Source organism: Phascolarctos cinereus, unplaced genomic scaffold, assembly GCF_003287225.1.
Source record: "Phascolarctos cinereus isolate Bilbo 61053 unplaced genomic scaffold, phaCin_HiC Scaffold_4;HRSCAF=312, whole genome shotgun sequence".
In the NCBI taxonomy this organism is placed as follows: domain Eukaryota; kingdom Metazoa; phylum Chordata; class Mammalia; order Diprotodontia; family Phascolarctidae; genus Phascolarctos; species Phascolarctos cinereus.
Genome location: NW_027555847.1, coordinates 597,379,391 through 597,401,115, shown reverse-complemented (window position 1 = coordinate 597,401,115; position 21,725 = coordinate 597,379,391). Strand labels below are relative to the sequence as shown.

Here is a 21,725-nt window from a genome sequence, read left to right as displayed (position 1 = left end):
CCCTTGGCCACACAACGAATTCATGTCAGAAATGATCTTTGAATGGAGTTAAGATTTTAAGTACAGAACTCTATACACTATGCAAAGCTGCCTCCACTCATAGGATGAGTTGACCATCCCAGAATAACTGTGTACACACACACACACACACACACGAAGGGAGAAATCAATTAGAGAATAGTCATTCTAAAAGGTTTCAGCTTTAAAAGCTATTTGCAGCTAGGTGGTGCAGTAGATAGAGCACTAGGCTTAGAGTCAAGAAGACTCATCTTCCTGAGTTCAAATCTGGCCTCAAGACACTTATAGCTCTGTGACCCTAGGCAATACACTTAACCCTATTTGCCTCAATTTTCTCATCTATAAAATGAACTGGAAAAGGAAATGGCAAACCATTCTAGTATCTTTGCCAAGAAAACTCCAAATGGGGTCATATCTTTGCCAAGAAAACCCCAAATGGAGTCACAAAGAGTCAGACACAATTACAATGACTAAACAACAACAGCAACTTACAACATACATCTGAAACATACTCAGATTTCTTTTGAGTGACTACAGCATCCAGTCTGTAAAACACTAGTACAAATTAGCATTATATTCAGTTGCAGAATGTATGTGGCCTGTCATGTTATTTTCTATTATTTTAGTCCATAGTTTATAGATTTAGAGCTAGAATGGGCCTCAGAAGTCATCTAACCTAACCTTCTTATTTAAGAAGCAGTTTTTCTCATTCCAAGAGAAACTAAGTGACTTATTTGAGGTCACACAGTGGCTGAGATGGCCCTTAAATGGAGGTCTTCTGACTTCAAATTCATGGCTCTTTCTACTTTACCACTCTCTCTCTCAACTTTGCAAAAAGTCTTCCACAAAACCATCTCAGTGTTTCACCGGGGCAGGAAGGAAGCTCTGGGTTATTGGAGGCTGTGCCAGCACAGTCTGAGTGCTGGCAGGTTCTACCAAACAGGAAAAGCTTTCAGTACAGGCTGGTGACCAATGGTCATCCAGCCAGGGAGGCTTATCACCAGAGTTGGTGACCAGATGACCAATGATTGTGTGGCTGTGTCAAGTCCTGAGAGTATGATCTTCTAAGACATGAAAAAGTTGCAAATCTTCATTCATGGAAGGAGTACTCACACCAATAAAATTTCAAAAATACAAAAATTTTGGAAAAAACAAGTCCACTTATCTTTTATCATGATCTCCAATCAATCTCTCTCTCTCTCTCTCTCTCTCTCTCTCTCTCTCTCTCTCTTTCTCTCTCTCTCTCTCTATATATATATACATACACACACATATACACACATATATATACACACACGTTTCTACATTTCTCTATATATACACATACACTTTATATATATATACATATACATATCTCTCTCCCTCTCTTTCACTCTCTCTATATATATATACATATATACATGTATGTATGTATATACACACATGTTTATACATACATGTATGTATATACACACATGTTTATACATATCTCTCTATACATACACACACTCACACATATGTATATTATATATATATATATATATATTTATCTCCATCTCTCTCTCCTTCCTCTTTCTCTCCTCCCTCTTTCTCTATTTTATACACACACACACACACACATATATACATGTCAATCTCTCTCAAACACACATATACATATGCACACTCACATAGGCAGCATAATAGATCAAGTGCTGGACTTTGGAGACTGAAAGACATGAGTTTTAATCCTGCTTAATACAACTAGCTATATGACTCTGGGAAAGTCACACAAGCCTCTGTCTGCCTCAGTTTTCTCATCTATAAAAATAATAGCACCTACTTCCTAGGGCTGCTGTGAAGCTTATCTATATACAAAGCTTCGCAAACCTTAAAGCACTGTATAAACATTTGCTATTACTATTACCTATCATTTTGGAGGATAAGCAAACAAACAAGGTTGTGATGATATACTTATTCAACAAAGTTAATACTATAATGAAACTCATTAAATAATAGCACATAGAAAAAATTTTTAAAGTAATACCAAGTTGAATTTTCCTGTATCCCAGTATCCTCTACCTCATGTTGGAGATATAAACAAATTAAAGTTCTGAGTCTCACCCCCAGGTCGCCGGAGATAGACTTGGTCTCCTAGTTCAATCTCAAGAGTTAGGTCAAGTAATGGCAAAGGAACCTAGTATCTCTCTACTTGGCCATCTCCCTAGTAAGCTGAAGCTTCAAGGTGTGTGTTAGGGGTGGGGGGTGACAAGGGCTGCAGGTTGCCTCTCTTAGAGGCACATATATCAGAATACTTTGCTTCTACATCTCCTTGTTATTATAAAATAGACAAGTTTGATAGCTAGACTAAGTGAAAAATCCTGTCCCACCCCTATTCTCCCAAAGTCTTCCTATGCCATTCATGTCCTTTGGGTCCCTCTTTCTCATATTATTTCTCTTCCATTGCAGGATCTGGCCTTAGCATTCAAGGGAAATGCAATGGATGATGATGCCTTTCACTAAGGCTCTGCCATTAACTCCACAGATCAGTCAGAACAGAAAGCTGTGGTTAAGAATTCCAATGGCAACCAAGTTGACTAAGATTAATTTCAGCCATGGAATAGGTGGATCTGCTAGTTATGTCAATGAAAGGCAAAGAGGAGCTTTTAACAGCTTAATCCATTCAGACAGGAATAAGCAAAAAAAATACAATGTAGATACATATACACATACATGTACATATCCATATGCATATACATCATTGCTATTCCAGGTCAAAATACAATCAATAGCAGTGATGCTCAAATTTTTTGCAGTATTAAAACCCACTTCATTTTTTTTAACTTTTGATTCCTTTTTTTATATCACCTTCATTTACAAACATATTCTTCTCCCTTCTTCTATGCAAAGAATCTCCTTTGTAACAAAGAATTTTTTTAAAAAAAAAAAAGTGGGATGCTAGCTGTGTGACCCTGGGCAAATCACTTAACCCCAATTGCCTCGCCCAAAAAAAAAACACAGAAAAAAAAATTTTTAAAGAGATGGGGTGGAGAAGGCAGCTCAAAAGAACCAACCAATACATCAACAGGGTCTGACAACATATATAATATTCAACAGCAATAGGTCCATACCTCTGCAGAGAAGGGATGAAAGTGAATTCTTCTCCACAGCCAAGCTTTGTTATTAAAATCACATAGTTAAAGCCCTTTATTTTAAACAAAATTTCAACAGAGCCAGTGTTGTAACAAATTTTCATTAATTTTTAAAACTAAATGGCGACCTCCTGAAGGAAGAATGTGGCACTGTGGAAAGAGCTTCAGACCAGGAATCAGGAAAGGCTAGTTTTGAAAAGTTACTTAATCTCTCTAAGCCTCAGACTTCTCATCTGCAAAATGGAGGTAATATTTGTGGTTCTTACCTCATCATATTATTGGGAAGATCTAATGAAATAATGCATGTAAAGTGCTTTACAATCCTTAACATGCTATATAAATGTCAGCTATCATTAATAGCATCAAATTTTTAAAAGCTAATTTAAAACACAGACACACACATACACACACACACACACACACATGCACACACACACACACACACACTTACTAAATTATTAAAGTTTCCTTACTGACTTTAAAGAAAGAAGCACCAAGTGAGTGAACCTTTTTCATTTCTCTCAAACTCAGTTTATTCATCTCAAACTCATTAAATGGAACACAAAGAGGGCTCTCTGAGAATCCTGGTTGCTTTCCTCCTCACCCAGATTTCTCCTTGAGAAGAATGGGGATGCATCAATAGATGTGGCAGTTCAGCCCAGGGCAGTATGTAATGGAAGAGGAAAAGATATCAATCGCATTTCCTCTACAATCCACTACAGGAGTTCGATAGAGACTGAAAACAAAGAAATGTGAGTTTAAGAAGACTTTTTCTTCCTCCGGACTCCTTCCTCAACTGCTTTTGGGGCACCCACAGGTACAGTGAGTAAAGCATTCAAAACCCAAACTGAGACATGATATGACAAAGAATTAATTTTTTTTTCTGACATGTATGGGGCTGAATATTGAATTTGGGACTATCCCAGGAAATCTGAGTAACATGGTCCCCATTCCCACAGGACACCTATTGAAAAATGAGCAGATAAGAAGAATGAATAAGGAAAGAATATAGTAAAGAAAATTGAAGATCTGGGGAAAAAAGAATGGGAAAATTAGAGTTAACAAAAGGGGAAGAGAATTTGAGGGGAAAGGGGAAAGAGTAACATCAGGAACTTTCTTGAGGCAACAGAAATATTGGAGAAGTCTCAAAGCACAGAGATAATAGAGGAAGAAAAGGAAAGAAGGGAATATAAAACCCAGAAAAAACTATCCCAAAGTCCATGGACTATTTCCAACTTTGGTCCTCAAACTGGGACTACCCAAAGAAGGAACCATAGGAGTTGAGGTTTTTGTTTGTTTATTTGTTTGTTTGTACATTAAAGTCAAGGGTTCTATTAACAAAATGTATGGGACCCGAGCACTGCAATTGTAGAAGGCCCTAGGCAGGCCCCACTGGCTCAGGTCACCTGACTCAGCAGAATGTAAGCATCTTGAGAGCAACGACTTTATCATCCCCCCACCTTTATTGTCTTACACATAGTAGATGCTGAATTGAACTGAGTTGAAGGAAACTTTTTCTTCTTCTGGCACCCCCTTTCACTCAGCAGCAGTTTTGAATAAGGCATGAATTGGGGCTCCAAGGTGAAGGATTCCAGGGCCCCCCCAGGGCTAATTCTCTACCCCAAGCTACAGTAGCACTAAAATGTTGGCAGAGTCCAAAGGATATGGTGGTGATTGATCACCATTCTAATCTACTCGAACTGTACCCCCAAGAACCTCTTAGACTACTTGATGAACCTGCAAGGACCTACAGAATACAGTCTGAAAAACGCCATTTTACAGAAATGAAACAGAAAAAAATGGTCAGAAAAATGTAAGTAAAGAGAAGAATGACCCACGAGAAACATTGGGAACTACTATATATTAACACTTATCAGATGTGGAGAACTCATATTAATATAGTCCTTGCAATGTAATTTCTCATTTTAGCAATATAACAACTCTATGAAGAAGATACCATTATTCTTTTCATTTTACAGAGGAGAGCAGAGGTGTGCTGGAAGCAGATCCAACCAGCCTCGGATTGTTAAATTTTCAGTGTGAGCATTTACATCTTGGAAATTGGCAAATGGTCCAAATCAGGGCTTGATTTATTGTTTTGTTGATTGTCTAGACTTAAGAAAGTAATGGAGAAAATGTTAATAAGGCTGGCTGACCTTAAAATTGTCTTAAATATATGAAACAGGATTCAAATGCAAGTCTTTCTGACTCTAAGCCCAGCTTCTCTATTACCCATATTAATTTCATGACAGAAAAATAAGGTTTGAAAAAAAGTAACTTACATGGAAAAAATAATGCAATACTACATTACAGGAAGGTTGGCATAGAGGAAAGAGTGGGGTGGGAGTGGGGACTTGAAATCAGAAAAACAGAATTCAAGCCCCTTCTCTGACATTTTACTAGTTATATAACTATGGGTAAGTCAGTAGACTTTGTCTCAAGGTTTCCTTATCTGTAAAATGGGGATAAGTGATACTTATAATACCACTTTCACATATATAGTGGTTGTGTGGACAGTACTTTTCCAGCTGGGGTATATGGAATGTTCAGGGAAGACTAGACCCTCTGGTGTGGGGGTTTACTTAGACCTTTTCAGGGCTGCTTATCAACTTTTGGTGTCCACCTGATTCACCCAACTCTCACCTATGGCTCCAAGAAGGGCTTTTAAACCAGGTTAAAGGTACCAAGGGGTCTCAAACCCATCAGTGAGTTGAGGGGAGTCTACCCCAAACATGTGAAGACTTCCCCCAGAAGAACGAATGTGTGAGAACAATTTGTTCCAATGGCAGGCGCTGTAAAGTACATAGCGCTTCGTTAGACATCAAAGATGTCAAGGTCATCCACAGCTTCCCAAACCATCTCCAGTTGTCATAACTTTTGTCTTGCCAACGGACTCCAACTCTGCCTCACTTAAATCCAATTTATGCACGAATCAAAAGAAATCACCCCTGTGATAAAGTCATTTTGATCCTCTTTGAGAACAAAGGATAATAAGCAACCAACCAACATTTCCGCTGCTATTAATCAAGTTTGCATCCACAGTAGCACAGTGGATAGAGCTGGGCCCAGAGTTCAAATCTAGCCTCAGACATTTAATAAACTTATGACCCTGGGCAAGTCACTTAATCTGTCTACCTCAGTTTCATCTTCTATAAAATGGGGGTAATGATAGCACCTACCTCACAGGATTGTAGTGAAGATAAAAATGAGATGATATTTATAAAGCACTTTGAAAACCCTAAAGTACTATGTAAATGCTACCTATTATTATAACTATAGTTATAATTATTATAATTATCATCCACAGATCACATGGAAAGTCAGTATCTTTTAAGCATTAATCATAACTTGTGATGATTTGTACCTAAGGAAATTAGGTTTCAACAGATGATTTTTAATTAAATAATGGAACAAACAGAAACTAAATGCCTAGTCTAAAAATTCACATGAACCAAGTATCCAAGAATATTCTCAGACAGTCAGCAAATGTAGATCAAAAATCTAAAGTATCATATTTTCTAGATGCTGAACAAAAATTTTGCATTGGTTTCAGGTCAAAAAATGTCATTTTCTATATGTTAATAGCACTAATAGTCAATCAAGACTGAGGACATAAAAGTAGCAAAAGACCTTTCAAAGCCTGCCTTATAAAGAGAGGGGAAACAAGAGCAGTTTTCAGGCTATTCAAAAATAACTAGCATCAACTTGGCTTATATTAAACTCTAATTGCTACAATGACACAAAATGCAAAACTAAGCAAGGCAAACAAAAATTTTGCAATTACAATTTTGAGAAAAGCATGTCTTATCTAAAGTCGTACTTTCCATTTACAACAATTTATTGACATTATCTAGTTACACTAAGTTCTCAATTTTATATTTTTTCTTGATAACTTTCAATAATAATTAATTGTAGCTAGCATTTATGCAGTGCCTTAAGGTTTGCAAAGCACTTCATAAATTAACTCATATGATCACTTTCACTAAAATTTAAGTTCTTTGAAAGCAGGGACTTTTTAAAATTATATTTGTCCCCAGAACCTAGCCCAGAATGTAGCACAAAGTATGTGCTTAATAAATATTTATTGACTTACTGGTTGACTAGATTATAGGATCATAGATCTTGAACATTTTGAAAAAGACTTCAGACGTCTTGCCAACACTTCTTAAACTGTGGGTCATGAGTGGAAAAGGTTTAAGAACCCCGTTAGACAATCTAGTCCCAACTCCTCATTTTCAGGGAAGGATACTGCAGCCCAAAGAGGCTTAATAACTTGCCCAGGGTCACACAGCAGTAAGTAAGAACTGAGGTTTTTAGGCAGGTTTACTGATTCCTATTCCAAATAAGACATAATGTTCTCAAACTTCTAAAAAATCATGCATTTTACTGTCATTTTTGCTGATGTGTGCTGGATTTCTTTTTTTAATCTCTAAAAATATATATTTTCTACTTTGTTTTGGAGATGGTTTGCTTTTTTCCCACTATTTTTCCAGTGGGTTAATTATACAAACTAGAGAGACAGATGATCAGTTGAGATGTAATTAAATTTTCATTTGCAAAAATTCTTAAAGAGCATTAAATATCCCCAAATTATAAAAGTAGTACCCCAAAAAAATCAAACTCTTAATTTCATGGTGAATTTAGTAAGTATAATAGGAAAGGTTACGGATAACTACAGATAATTAATAGGATACACAAACTGGTGAATAACATTTAAAAAAAAAGAAAAGGCTGCCAATGGTTTGTAACCCTTCTGAAATTTTAATTCAAACAGTAATTTATGTGATAAATTTATTAAATCATAGAGCAATAAGCTACATGATTGATTAATAATTCACATTTAGATAGAGTTTTACAGTTTGCTCACAGCAATCTGGTGAGATAAACAATGAAGGTATCATTATCCCTATTTTCCAGATAGAGAGACTGAGGTTTTGAGACACTAAATACCCCTCACCACACAGCTAGTAAGTGTCAAAGGGGGAAATTCAAGCCCAGTATCCACCAGGTAGCTAAGTGGTACAGCTGGAGTTAGAAAAACCTGAGTTCAAATCTAACCTCAGACATGAGAGAACAGATTAGTTCTCCCTCATATTAATAATCCACTATTGAATTAGGACCAGGATTTTTTTTTTCAGAAACCAGTAGGTTGTTGAATCTCTGAAGGACATTACTGATAATAAGATTGGATTAACTTTCTTAACAATCTTGTTCAGACCCCACCCAGGTGGGCAAGCCCATTATGTTCTTCTACTCAGGTTGGGGGGGGGGGGGGGTAGGTAAATTCTTTGATTAGATTGCCCCAAGGCTGGATGGTTTAGAAGTACATCCACCAATTCTTCATTAGAATGGTTCCACCTCTCATTGTAATATTCATTCTTCTCATTAATTGTTAACCAATCAGAGTTGATTGCCACCCTCTGGAATACCCACTCTTCCAAGGGCATTTAAACTAAAAGCCCAACGCCATGAGAGCTCTTTGGCATTTGAGAGTGCTGCTGACCTAAATGCTAACCTTATTAACCAAATAATTACACAGAAATTATGTCTCTAAAACTTTTAAACATCACAGACCCTAGCTATGTGACCCTAGGTAAGTCACTTTACTTTTGTCTTCTACAGTTTCCTCATCTGTAAAATAGGGATAAAAATATCACCTACATCCCAGGGTTGTTGGGAGGATCAAATGATATAATATTTGTAAGCCACTTAGCACAGGACCTGGCAAGCAGTAAGCACCTAATAAATGCTTTTTTCTCTTCCTCATACTATTTTCACCATGGAATAGTCCTCTTTTATCTACTCATTCTACCATTGCTTATGCATATTATTTGAAATGTAATGAATTAGGAAATCCTTCAATCACTGTCATAAAACACCAAAGTCAGAGAGTACCTCAAAAGCCATCTGGTGTAACCCTTTTATACCTGCATTGGAATGCCCTCTACCTCAAAGTTTCTATTTGAAGATTTCCAGTAAAGGGGACTCTATTATGTACAGAGGCAGCCTGGTCCACCTTGGGATAATGCTAATTTTTAGAAGATTTTTCCTTACTCAAGGCTAAATTAACCTCTTTGCCAACTTCCCACCCACTGTTTATAATTCTGCCCTCTGGGGACAGGCAAAAGAAGCATAATCCCTTAGCCCTTCAAATACTTGAAGGTTAGCAATGGAAGTGAATGCAATTATAATCCCAGTTCCAAAATGCAAAGATAAAGATTTTACTGTGTAATGTGAGGGGGAAAAAAACTACCTCAATTGACCAGTAATTGAGAGTACTACCACAGTGGTAGTAGCTTCTGCTACATATAGATGAGCTGGATCACCATAGTCTTTGTGTTTACCTAGATTTTCTTTATAACTCCTATGGAATAATTTAGCTATTTCTGAGTAATGGAATATTATGGGTTAATGACTCAAATGTTATATGGACAAGACCTCTTATTTACACAATAATTCCTGACAAAAGTTATTTTGTGTTTTTTATTAACTCTTTAAAAATCCTAAAGTGAATCCCAAAACATAATTCCAGGGTGGGTGGAGGAAGAATACAAAAATTGCACTGAAATAACTTAAACTTTTAGTAAATACATTTCAGAATTACAGTAATCTAATCATTCCTTCTTCTAAAAATGATATTTCATATCTAACAAGCAAGTAAATGATCAACCCCTCAGCAAGACAAATATGTCAATTCTTAAGTTCTATAACATGACTAAAAATACTATTTTTCTAACAATTTGGCAATGTATAATGCAGCTATCATTGCCTGTGTGGACCATGGTTTCAAATGAACAAATGAATCACACTTTCAATGAGAGGCAGCTTGGAATAGTGGGAAGAGTACAAAGCTAGGAGTCAGGAAGTCTGTGTTCAAGTCCCAATTAACTTGCTTCCAACTAGCTGCATGGCCTTGCATAAATCACTTCTCTGATCCGCATCTGACAAGTGAAGTTTTTAATCTGGAAAATGATCTATAAGGTCCATTCTCATTTTATGAGTCTATCATTAACCAAATTAACAAAATCACAATGGATACAGAATTCATGCTCATTAAATATGTTTGTGGTTAGCTGAACTTTTCTGGATTCTCTGTCATATAATACTGAAGTAATCCTGAGTATACAGAATTTCCATGGTGTGGTCATCTGCATTACTGAAGGAAGTTTTTTTTTAAGTATTATCTACAAAGACAGGTGTTGGGTTTTTTTGTTTGTTCTTTTGCCTTTTTTGGTGAGGCAATCGAGGTTAAGTGACTTGCCCAGGGTCACACAGCTAGTGTCAGGTATCTGAGGCCACATTTGAACTCATATCCTCCTGACTCCAAGGCTGGAGCTTATCCAGTGTGCCACTTAGGTGCCCCCAGGACAATTTTATTTTTAAGGAAAAGTCTCTTTTATTGCCCTTCATGATTATATCCTTAGCCACTCTGTTCTATTATGGCCTCTCTATCAGGTTGCATTAGATAAACTCCTGGTGGTGTGGAGCTTTGTCATTGGCTTGCTTCATGCTGAGGATACAAAGTAACATGCTACAACATTACTAATTTAGACATTGTTTAATGAAAAAAAAATCCATATATGGAAGTAAAGCAACCAATCCAGCCTTCTAAGGAGAAAGAGTAGACAGTTTTAGAGGTGGCACAAAAAGGTTGCTGGTCAGGGAGACCTGATCAAAAATCTGAGCTTCTAGGGGCAGCTGGATGGCACAGTAGATAAAGTACCTGCCCTGAAGTCAGGAGGACCCGAGTTCAAATCTAGCCTCAGACCAAACACCTGACACTTACTAGCTGTGTGACCCTGGGCAAGTCACTTAACTCCAATTGCCTAAAAAAAATCTGCCCTTCTCATTTTAGTCACTATTGATCAATAACAAGTCATGTAGCATAGGATCAAAGAGGGCAGGGAAGGAGTCAAAGATGATGAAATATGAAAAACCTGCAAGTTTGACTTAGTTGTGATGATATGAAAGCAAAGACAAACTTCATAACCTTTCTGAACAGGACCCAAACACTGGACTGTGTCATAGAGCAGTCACAGGATGAAGAAAATTCAGAGGGAGAAGAGTAGTGGATAGAGCACCAGCCTGGAGCGAGGACGACTCGAGTTCAAACCTGGCCTCAGACACTTACCAGCTGCGTGACCCTGGGCAAGTCACTTAACCCCAATTGCTTCCAAAAAAAGAAAAAAGAAAAGAAAACTCAGAGGCCATTAGTCCAAACTCTGCCTGGACAAGAAATCCCTCTATATTAAATCTTGAAAATTGCTCTTCTGCATCAAGAAATCCAGAGAAGGGAAATTGGCTCATAGAATTTAGAGCTACAAAGGATCTTAGAGATCTTAGAATCCAACCATAATCAATAGGTTATGTGATTTGCCAAGGTCACAGGTAAGAATTATTGGAGGCTGGCCGTGAACCTCAGTTCTCTGACTTAGAATTGGAAGGGAGCTTACAGGCTCAGCTTGTTCAAATCATTTGTGAATAGGAAGCCTGTCTACAATATCCCAACAAGCAGTCAGCCAGTTGTCCATCACTTGAAAATCTCTAGAGAGGAAAAATGCATGGCCTTCTGAAGCAGCATACATCCTTTCACAGCCTTTCATGTAATAAATATATGCTTTATTACCAGGCTTTCTCAATTCCATTTTAGAGCAATATTGAATGTTTAGACGTCTATATTGTCTGCTTAGAATTGTAGCAGTAGGGATATTGCTGCAATACTCCTGTCTTTGGGATCCCTGAGCTATATTGTCTTCCTAGAAAGTATATTAACACATGAGTGTCAGTCACAGGACTCAGAACTTTCCAGCTAGAAGGGATCTCAGAGGCCATTACTCCAACCTCTACCTGAACAGCAATTCTCTCTACAATATCTCTGATAATTGTTCATCCATCCTCTGCCGTAAGACCCCAGGGAACAGAAATCCACTACATCCTGAGGCAACTCATTCCATTTTGGGATAGCTCTAATTATTAGAAAATTTTTCCTCACAATAAGTAAGAGGATGGTGACCAAGCTGATCAGATAAAGGAATTAGGCATGTTTAACCTGGAAAATACATGACTGGGTGGAAGAAAAGGAGAGAATAGAGAGCATGATAGCCTCAGGTATTTGAAAAACCATCAAGTGGAAGATATGTCTTGTCTGCTTGGCTCCTGGAGGGAAAATCTGGGAGAATCAGATTTAAGCTTAACATAAAGGAAAAAAAGCTTAACAATCAGAACAGTACCAAGGTAGAAGGCAATTTGTCTCCCTCATGAAAGCTCCCCAAGAAGAGACTGGATGTCCACTGATCAGAGATGTTGCAGGGGTGATACCTGTTGTGTAATCTAAGCATCTGGGTCACATCAAGGATGGCTTTCAGAAAGGTTGGAAGTCAAATGATTTGACTGACAATTGTATTACATGTAAGGAAAGAAAATTTGGGGGAGCTGACTTGTAACTAGGGAGGTTTTGGGGTTGAAATGGTACCAGGTTTTCACAAATTAAATACCTCTAATTAGTCCATCAGTTTGTTTAATATTCCTTCCTTCCTTCCTTCCTGCCTTCCTTTTAGGGATTCAACCCTCTTCCCTTTCCACAGCAACCACTTGTTGCCTTCTAACAATGTTTCTCACCTTCCTTACTGCCAAATCCAGTAACTTTCTCTCAGTCATCTACCTCTTTGACCACTCTGTATTTACCACTAATGATCACTTCTTCCTTCTTGATACTTTCTTTTCCCTTAGCTTCCAGGGTGCTGCTCTGTCCTCACTCTCTTCCTAGTTTTCTAATGATTCCTTCTTAATCTCCTTTTCTTCTTTCATATCTCACCTGCTAAGTGAGAGTGTACCTCCAAATTTGCTCCTCAATCCTCTTCTTTTCTCTCTATACTCTCTACCTTGACAATCTGCCACTCCTATAACTTCAATTATCACATCAATGCAGCTGATGCCCAGATGTATGTTTTCATTTCTGATCTCCCCCCTGGGCCCCAGTCCAAAATTTCCCAACTATTTGATGCATGTTTCTACCTAGTTTTCTCACAGACATCTCCAATTTAAGAAGAACTCATTATCTATAAAAATGTCATACTTGTTGAATCCATATTTCTGTTTATAATACCACTATTCCTTTAGTCATAGATCAGACTTGCATATTAGAAAGATGGCTTTGGTAGTGGTGCTTGACTGGGTGCCACCTCTGCAAAATTTTCTCTGACCCATTTCCCACCCTCCAGCTATTTGCAGTCTCTTCCCCCAGAAATTACTTTGTATTTCCTTATCTCTAACCATGCTAAATCCCCTAGTAGAACTTAATCTCTTTGAGAAGGAACTCCTATGTTTTGTTTGTTTTAGGTGCCTAGCACATAGTAGGCCTTTAATGAATGGTTGTTGAAATGAATTGAAATGGTGTAAAGGATAAACTGAAAAAGGGAGAGAATAGAGGTAGAATAGAGGTAGAAAGATTACCTAGAAAAGCTATTATAATAATACAGAGGAGAAATACCTAATGCCCAAACTAGAACAGAGGACAGACATGAAAGTTATTTTAGAGTTTGGAACAACCTGATTCAAGAATAGATTGCTAGTAGGGAATAAGGAAGAGAGATGAAACAATTCAAAGTTTTAAGTTGTGGTAGACCGGTCATTTCTTGAAGTATGCCCTGATATTCTCTGTCTGCTTCCTATTGACTGTATGAAAGATTCAAGAGCCTGAGGGGCTTGTACTGTGTGATGACATAGAGTTCTTTAATTGGCTGACTAGCCAGAAGAGCTGATGACTCAGTCAATGAACTACAAAAGGAACATTCTCTACCTTTGCTGGCTTTCTTGCTTTTCTGACTGCAAAGAGTAGGGACTATTTTGAGCTGGACCTGTGAGTTGGTGGGGAGGGGGCAGCAGCACTGTCTCCCACTTTCCCTCAGTGTGGCTATGAGCACATGGCTGCTTCTGCCTCTTTTGTGCCCATTCATTCCTAATCTTAGGCAGACAGACAGGCAGGCCATAATGGACATATCCAGGACTGGCAATGTCCTTGTGAGTTCCAAAAGGTCTGAATCCCTTTGGAGGCCTGGAAGGTGGCAGCTGCACCATCCATCAGAGTGGCAATGGCTTATGGCAGAAGATATGCCTATATTTAGGAGCAGAGAAACACACCAAGGACAGATGGATGAGGAAAGGCAGTCACCCAAGGAAGGAGGTGGCTTTAAGAACATGACATTTCATGGTGGAGAGGAAGGTGTAAGATACTGTCCCCAAGAAGAACTGCATAAGGACTATGAAGAGAGAGAGAGAGAGAGGACTTCCCAATCCTAAAGCACCAGTTGTTATGCCTTTGTCATATGTGTTCTACCCATATGCTTCACAAAAATTGTAAAGTTTGAGCCCACTTTTCCTATTGATGCTGTGTATTTGTGGGAGAATGAGCCGTAGGTTTTGGAGATGAATATTCTTGCTATGCCATTTGAGTGAATGCCTTTGATAAAAACTGAATCTACTATCTGATAACACACTAGTTGGGTTACTAGGTTGGACTTACAGCATTAGAGGTAAAGCCCCAAATGTTTACCCCTTGAATCATTCAGTAGGCAGTCACTCTCTAGAGGACTCCAACACAACTAAAAGTACAAATTGAAGAAATAGCACCAAAGGGAATGCTGCTTTGCTAATTACAGAAACTCAGAGTTGGAAGAGAACTCAAAGGCAACCCAGTTTAACCCACACAAAAACAAGATATCCCTCTACAATATAGCCAACAAATGGAACAAGTGCTCATACAGCCTTCATTTGAAAATCTCCAGTCATTGGGAACCCACTGCCTCCCAAGGCAGTGCATTTCACTTTTGGATAGTATGATTTTCCTTAGATATCAAGCCCAAATTGACCTTTGGAAAACCTCTATTCATTGCTCCTATTTCTGATCTCTAGAGCAAAATAAAGCAAGTCTATTCCCATTTCACTGTGACAATTCTTTAAAAACTTAAATAGAGCTATCATGCCCCACCCACACAAACACAGAAAATCTCCCCTTCTCCAAAATAAACATCCCTACTTTTTTCAGCCAATCCTCATGTGACATGAACTCCATGTCTTTCACTGTCCTGATAACCTTCCACTGAACTTTTCTGTAATTGATAATCCCATCTTCCTCTTTTTTTGGGGGGAGGGAGAAATGGAAAGGGTGCTAGGTGGTACGGTGTATAGAGTACTAGGCCTGGAGTCAGGAAGACCCATCTTCCTGAATTCAAATCTGGCCTCAGACACTTAGTCGTTGTGTGACCCTGGACAAGTCATTTAACCCTGTTTGCCTCAGTTTCCTTATCAGTAAAATGAAACAAAAAAAATAAATGGCAAACCACTCCAGTATCTTTGCCAAGACAATGTCTAAATAATTGGACATGACTGAAAATGACACAACAACAATCTTCCTCTTTTCCAGGTGTACATCTCCCTTTTTACTTCATATCTGGCATGCAGTGTTATTATTGTCAAGTTGATAAAATTCCACATGTATGTGTTAAAAGCTGTAATACACAAGATATTCTAGTAGGTGCCAGAAATACAAAAACAAAACTGAAACAGTCCCTGACCTCAAGGAGCTATATTTCAGGATTTTATTTCTTTTAAGATAATTGTGCTAAGTTAAAGTTTTATTAATTATACAATATAGTATAAAATTCTCTCCAGAGGCACTGTCTCAGTATAAATAAATAAACAAATAAATAAATAAATAAATCAGCAAATAAATAAATAAATGAATGAATGAATGAATGAATGAATGAATGAATAATAAATAAATAAATAAATAAATGAGGCACTTGTGAAAAGTTTTTCCAGGGTATTCTATTCAGGTAGAAAGGCACTGTTGCCAAAAATTGGCTTGTCCTTTACAAAAATATGTTTATCTTTGTGAAGACATGCTATTAGTACTCCTATTTGCATTAAAGAAAAGAAACTATGTAGAATTTATTAATTAGGTTTTTCTTCACAGGATAACAAAATAACTTCTTTTAAAATCACCAATATAGTTTTAGTTTAGATGTGGAAAGTAAAAAATTCAAATAATTTCTATGTCAGTCTAGTACTCTTTCATGTTATATGCCTACATGATTAAATGGCATAAATTTCCTATCAGGCTAAACTCTTAAAAGACCATTTATAGCCATTTATCCATACACTGAATAGCCTATACATCTAAATGGTTTTATCACTCTGTCATAACAGTTTTTACTTAATTGACTATAAAATTCTCTTATTGAAATAGCTAACTAATTCCTCAATTTTAACAGAATATTTAAACAAAATAAGGATATACCTGAGAGCTTCCCAACTTTTGATAGTTAATCTTGTATCTTCTATGAGATATTGTGATGCATATGGTAAGTATATAGGGGAGTAAAAGGAGAGTTGTACTCAAAGTACAGAAAACCTCAAGTTCAGGCCCTAACATATACTGGCTCTGGGTGATCTGGGCAAGTGCCTTAATCCCTTAGTGGCCCCAGCAACTCTCTAAACATATAAGTTGTACAACATTTGGTGATCTTAATTGTCAGAAATAGCTTCCTCATGAGTTCCCTACATCAATGAAATTATAGGCCTGGACATACATACAAAAATAAATAGATTAATATTTGCTAAAGGAATGAATGAACTTTCTAATAATTTCTGTGTATTTCCTTACTGTTATAGCACATATGATTTCTGATAATATTTAAGTAAGCATGAAAAAAGACATTTATAGAGTGAATAATTCCATCCATTAAAAAAATCATAGTAAACCAACTACAGAAATTCCAAGAAGTGAAAAGTCATAATAGATCTAGATAAAACATGTGAAAGTTTTCTGAAAAGTATAAAAGTCCTAGGCAAATGGCATTATTATGGTACAGAAAGCTTTCTGAAAAATGTGGGTCTTGAATTAGGTAGGCACTGAGGGAAGTGTTAAGTATAATAATATAAGCAGTTCTTGATTACACAAACTAATGAGGAAAAGTATAACTGATTAGAAGAGTTTAGAGATTATCCAAAAACCTTTGAGTCAAAGGAATCAATTTATTAGAACATTATTTTTTTAAGCCAAAGCTGGCAAAAAGTAGCAGAACTTATTCTCTGAATTCCACTTCCTCTTTCTGTCTCTGTCCACCTACTTGGTAGAGATGCCAACAACAAAAGAACTACAGCAATAAAAAAAAAAAAAAGGAGGATCAAGGAGTCTATTAAACCATAACTGAATAACTAGTGCTTATTGCAGAAAAGCTAGGGTTTTGTCCATAAATACCAACATTTTACAATGCTAGCAAGTACCTTAAGGGCTCTCCTTGCTACTCCTACTAATGCCAACTTTATCAGCTTTGATTTTTTAACTCTCTGTTCTAATAACAAAAAAGGTATTATTTGTATGCTTATGCTTCTTCTTTCTTTTTACTTTTCTACAATTTAAAACAAAAGTAAGACATTTTAAGTCTTTGAAGTAATCAAACTCTTTCTTAAATAATTAAGCCTTTGTGCTAAGATCTTTGTAATAATATAATAATAATAATAATAATAATAATAATAATCTCATTTCAGATACTTACTACCTCTGTGGCCTTAAGTTAGTCACTTAACCTCCCTCAGCCTCACCTTCCTCATCTGCAAAATGAGGGGGTTGGACTAGATGATCTTTGAGGTCCCTTCAACTCTATGATCCTATGTACCTAAATCTGTGATCTTATGAATTCTCTAACTCTGGATAGTCAATTATCAGTGCACAATAAATTTGGAAGTCCAAGTTACAAAATGATACAGCAGACACAGATATATACATGTATGTATGTATGTATGTGCACACACACATATAAACATACACACATATTTTAAGAAACTGAATAAGGTATTTATCAGTATACTTTCATAAATTATATGAACGTACATCAGCATAAACTGGGCTAGTCTTTATCAGAAACTATGCAAATATAATGTTAATATTTACCGAACAAATATTGCTTGTGTTTGCTTACTGCATGAGTTTAGCTATAGATGCACTATATACACATAGACCTACCTGGAAAAGGCTTACTACAATTGTAGGTTTTGCTAATAAATTTTGAGCAGTGTCACAAGCTAGTGCCTATAAGTTTGACTGAATATCTGTATGATTACAGTAAAAGGGAAAACAATTTTCAAATTTGATTTTACTCCAATATTCCTAAAGCATTGGAAGTAGCATTTTACTCCAATATTCCTAAAAAAAAATTACTCCAATATTTCTAAACCCTATTGGAATCTTATAATAGGTAACCATTAAAAAAATACTTAACAATAATAAAGGTAGAAATATATTTGTCAATCTGGCATTACATGCTGTTGGAAATGAGTATATCACAAATTATTACATTTCTCTCTAATATGTTTTAACTGAATTTTTACTGTGTATATCATAATTGAACTGTATTTTGATTAAATATGTAATTTTACAATAAAAGTTTCATAGAAATAAAAATACAAGTTACATCAAAATATGTGAATTACAGCAATACAATCTCTCTCTTACTTAAGTAGCAGTACCAACACTCAAGCACCACTTTATTGGATTTACTGTAAGTAACAATTACAGAAAAATATCATTTCAATTTTCTACAGATAAAAATTTTCAAGAATTTTCGGCAAAATCTTTATTTTGAGCTATACTTAAAAGGTTTTTAGAAAACAAAGCATTATTGTCCATTAAGTGAAATAAATTATTTAAATGAGTTAATTTTTTCATAGCACAGTCTACTAATGGAACAAATAAATTGCCAAACAAGCATTAAAATCCAGATATTAGCTCTCCAACACCAATTATTTTTAAGTAACGTAAGTACAGGGGTCATGATAACATGGATAATTGGTTATTTTAGAGGAACAGTGCCTTTCTGGAAGTATTATGAGTATCTAATGAAAATGTGCTGTTGACACAATAAACTATTTTAAGTAGTAGTTTTCATAAAAAATATGAAATATAATTAAAAACTAATACATATTATGTATGCTTGTGTATACACAGAGAAAACGAATGGTTTGTTTATAGAACAAGAAAGGCTACTAAACACAGAGTTTTTTTTTTTAATCCTCTAAGTTATTAGAGGTCAGTGTGGTAGTTTCATCATACTGAAACACTCTTCTTTGGGCGCTTCTGTGGTGTGTAAGAAGTAAGCCTAGAATATGGGCAAGTTCCATTTGATAGCACTGCAAAGGGCTTTCATCTCCTCAATTCTGACAATTAAGCTGTCTTAAATGTATACATAGATATCATACTCCGACAAAGTGTGGCTTTTTTAAGGTGACATGTCTTCTTCACAGTCTCCGTCATACTGCACTTCTAAGGAATCACATAGCCATAAAACATATAAAGGGAACCTGACCAAACAAATCTCTGAGCAACACTGACAGACAGCGGAAACAGTTTCAAAGCAATGGATACACAGCCCTGTCTGGACAGTTCCCTGGTGCTGAAGTTACAGAACTGCTAAACCGCGTCCAAAATGTGTCTCTCGGTATTGCTGCTGCTTCCAGCCTAAGGAAAATCCAGTCCCCTAGATTATTCATAGGAATAACAGAACTTCACATGGCAGAAAGCACCCAAAAGTGTAGTAGTGGTGGAAACTATCGGTCCTTCTGGATTAAACAGATTTAGTAGTTACAAACAGGAAGAGCTGCTGAGTGCAGGGGTGTTGAAATACGCTGAGGGGGAGGGGTTGGAAGATGGCGCCGGTTGCACACCCACCCAGAGCTAGGCTGAGCCTAGGCCCCTAGAATACGTATCCGCCCTTTTGCTCACTTCCACACACGTCCCAGTCAGTTCTGCACCTCCAAAAACGTTCAGGGGCAGAACTGCATTCAAGGAGAAAGCCAAACCGGAGGCCTCTAACCCGTCACATCTGAACTACCGGCTCAGCCCTCTTTTGCACCAGCACCAGTGAGGAGAGCACCTGTGCACGGCCATATTGGATTCCTTGCCCCAGTCATTGCCTCCAAGAGGGGGGTGGAGGGGAAACGGTGAAGGGACGCAGAGGAGCCTCAATTCAGCACCTGCACCGCCGGAACACACACCCCACCCCCCTCCCCAGAGCAAATCTAATACGAGGGAAAACCGGAAGGCATTTGGAAAATAAAACTGCTCAAAATAAAACTCCCCCTCTTCCCTCCGCCAGCAGCACCCTTAACATCAGCACCGTCCCCCTCTTAAACACCGTTTCACACAGCCCCACCACCACTATCACCACCAGCGCACAGACACACGGAAAACACCCGAGGCGATAAAACACCAAACAACCCTCCTCAAAAACGCACCCGACAGCGCGACTAAGAGAAAATAATAACGAGGGAGGGGAATGACCCAAAGACAAGGTTCCGTCTAGACGCCGGGGGGGGAGGGAAGAGGATGGAGGGATGGAAGGAGGGGGGCCCGGGGGAGGGGAAAAAGAGAACCGGACAAGGAGCGGTGGTCCTTACTTGAGCACCGATTGCTCCTTTTCCTCTTCTTTCTTCTGCCTGTCCATGACTGCTAGAATAATTTTCCTCTCTTCCTCGGTGAGGTGGCTGAGGTCGGGCATCTCGGGCTGCATAGGCGGCTGAGGAGGAGGAGGAGCAGGGCCGCCCCGGGGCCCGACAGGAGCCGACATGTTTGGTGGAGCTGAACAACACTATGGGAAATACTGTAGCAACTGAAGTGGCGGTGGCAGCAGCGGCGGCAGCAGCGGTATCGGCGGTGGCGGCAGCAACAGCAGCAGTGGCGGTGGCAGGGGCGGCGGCGGCCACCAGCGCTGGGAGAAATACATACAAATCAATACTCTTTCAATCAACGGCAACACCCCCCCTCCCCCAATAAATAAATAGCAGGGGGGAGGGGAGAAGGCGAGAGTTGGGGGGAGGGGATAGAAGAGAGAAAGGAGGGGTTGTGGAGTGAGTAGTTTGGGTTTCTTTTCTTCTTTCCGAGGGGAAGGGGTGGAGAGAGTGAAGAGATGGGGATGAGAGAGAGAGAGAGAGAGAGAGAGAGAGAGAGAGAGAGAGAGAGAGAGAGAGATTGGAAAGTGGGGGGTAAAGAGGAAAGAGGTCTAGAGAGTGTGACAAGTGCCAAGGGAGGGTGGAACGAGGAAGGTGGAGGGAACGGTTGAGGGGTGGGGTAACTAGGAGTGTGAGAGTGAGAAAGCCAGACAGCGGTATGGAGTAAGTGTGTGTCTGTGCCGGTGTGTGTGGATTGGGGGAGTTAGGGAAACTGGTTGAGAGGTGAGAATGGGCGGAGTATGTTTAGAAGAGGTGGGCAAGCGTGTGCCTTAAGAGTGTTAGAAAACTGGATGTAAGAAGTGCTTGTTTGGGAAGGAAATCTGAGGATTGGAAAGTGTGAGCGTAAGTGCGCGCGCGTTGACTGTGCGGAACTGAGGAAACCAGGGTGGTCGAGGCTTAAAAATGAAAATCCTGCTTAAATAATAAGTGGGGACTCCCTTAAACTCAATTGAAAAGACACTCTCGGTAAACTAGAAGAAAAGGGACCCGAGGGCAATGGGGGAGGATGATGAAGGAAGAAGTGGAAAACTGGTAGTAAGAGAAGGTGGATGATTTTAAAAAAAGAAAGAAAAGAAAACAAAGGAGGGGGGC

The 21,725-nt window shown here is 38.2% G+C and overlaps 1 protein-coding gene across 1 annotated transcript in view; it reads right to left on the bottom strand.

Annotated features, from left to right (window-relative positions):
* The window catches only part of LOC144454172 (regulating synaptic membrane exocytosis protein 2-like), a 238,910-nt gene extending 217,785 nt beyond the window's left edge, over nt 1–21,125 (bottom strand). Inside the window, exon 1 of the mRNA XM_078151795.1 lies at nt 20,583–21,125. Coding sequence (XP_078007921.1) covers nt 20,583–20,752 — 170 coding nt within the window. The 5' untranslated portion in view covers nt 20,753–21,125. The remainder of the gene's footprint in view (nt 1–20,582) is intronic.
* Nucleotides 21,126–21,725: the final 600 nt, after the last annotated feature.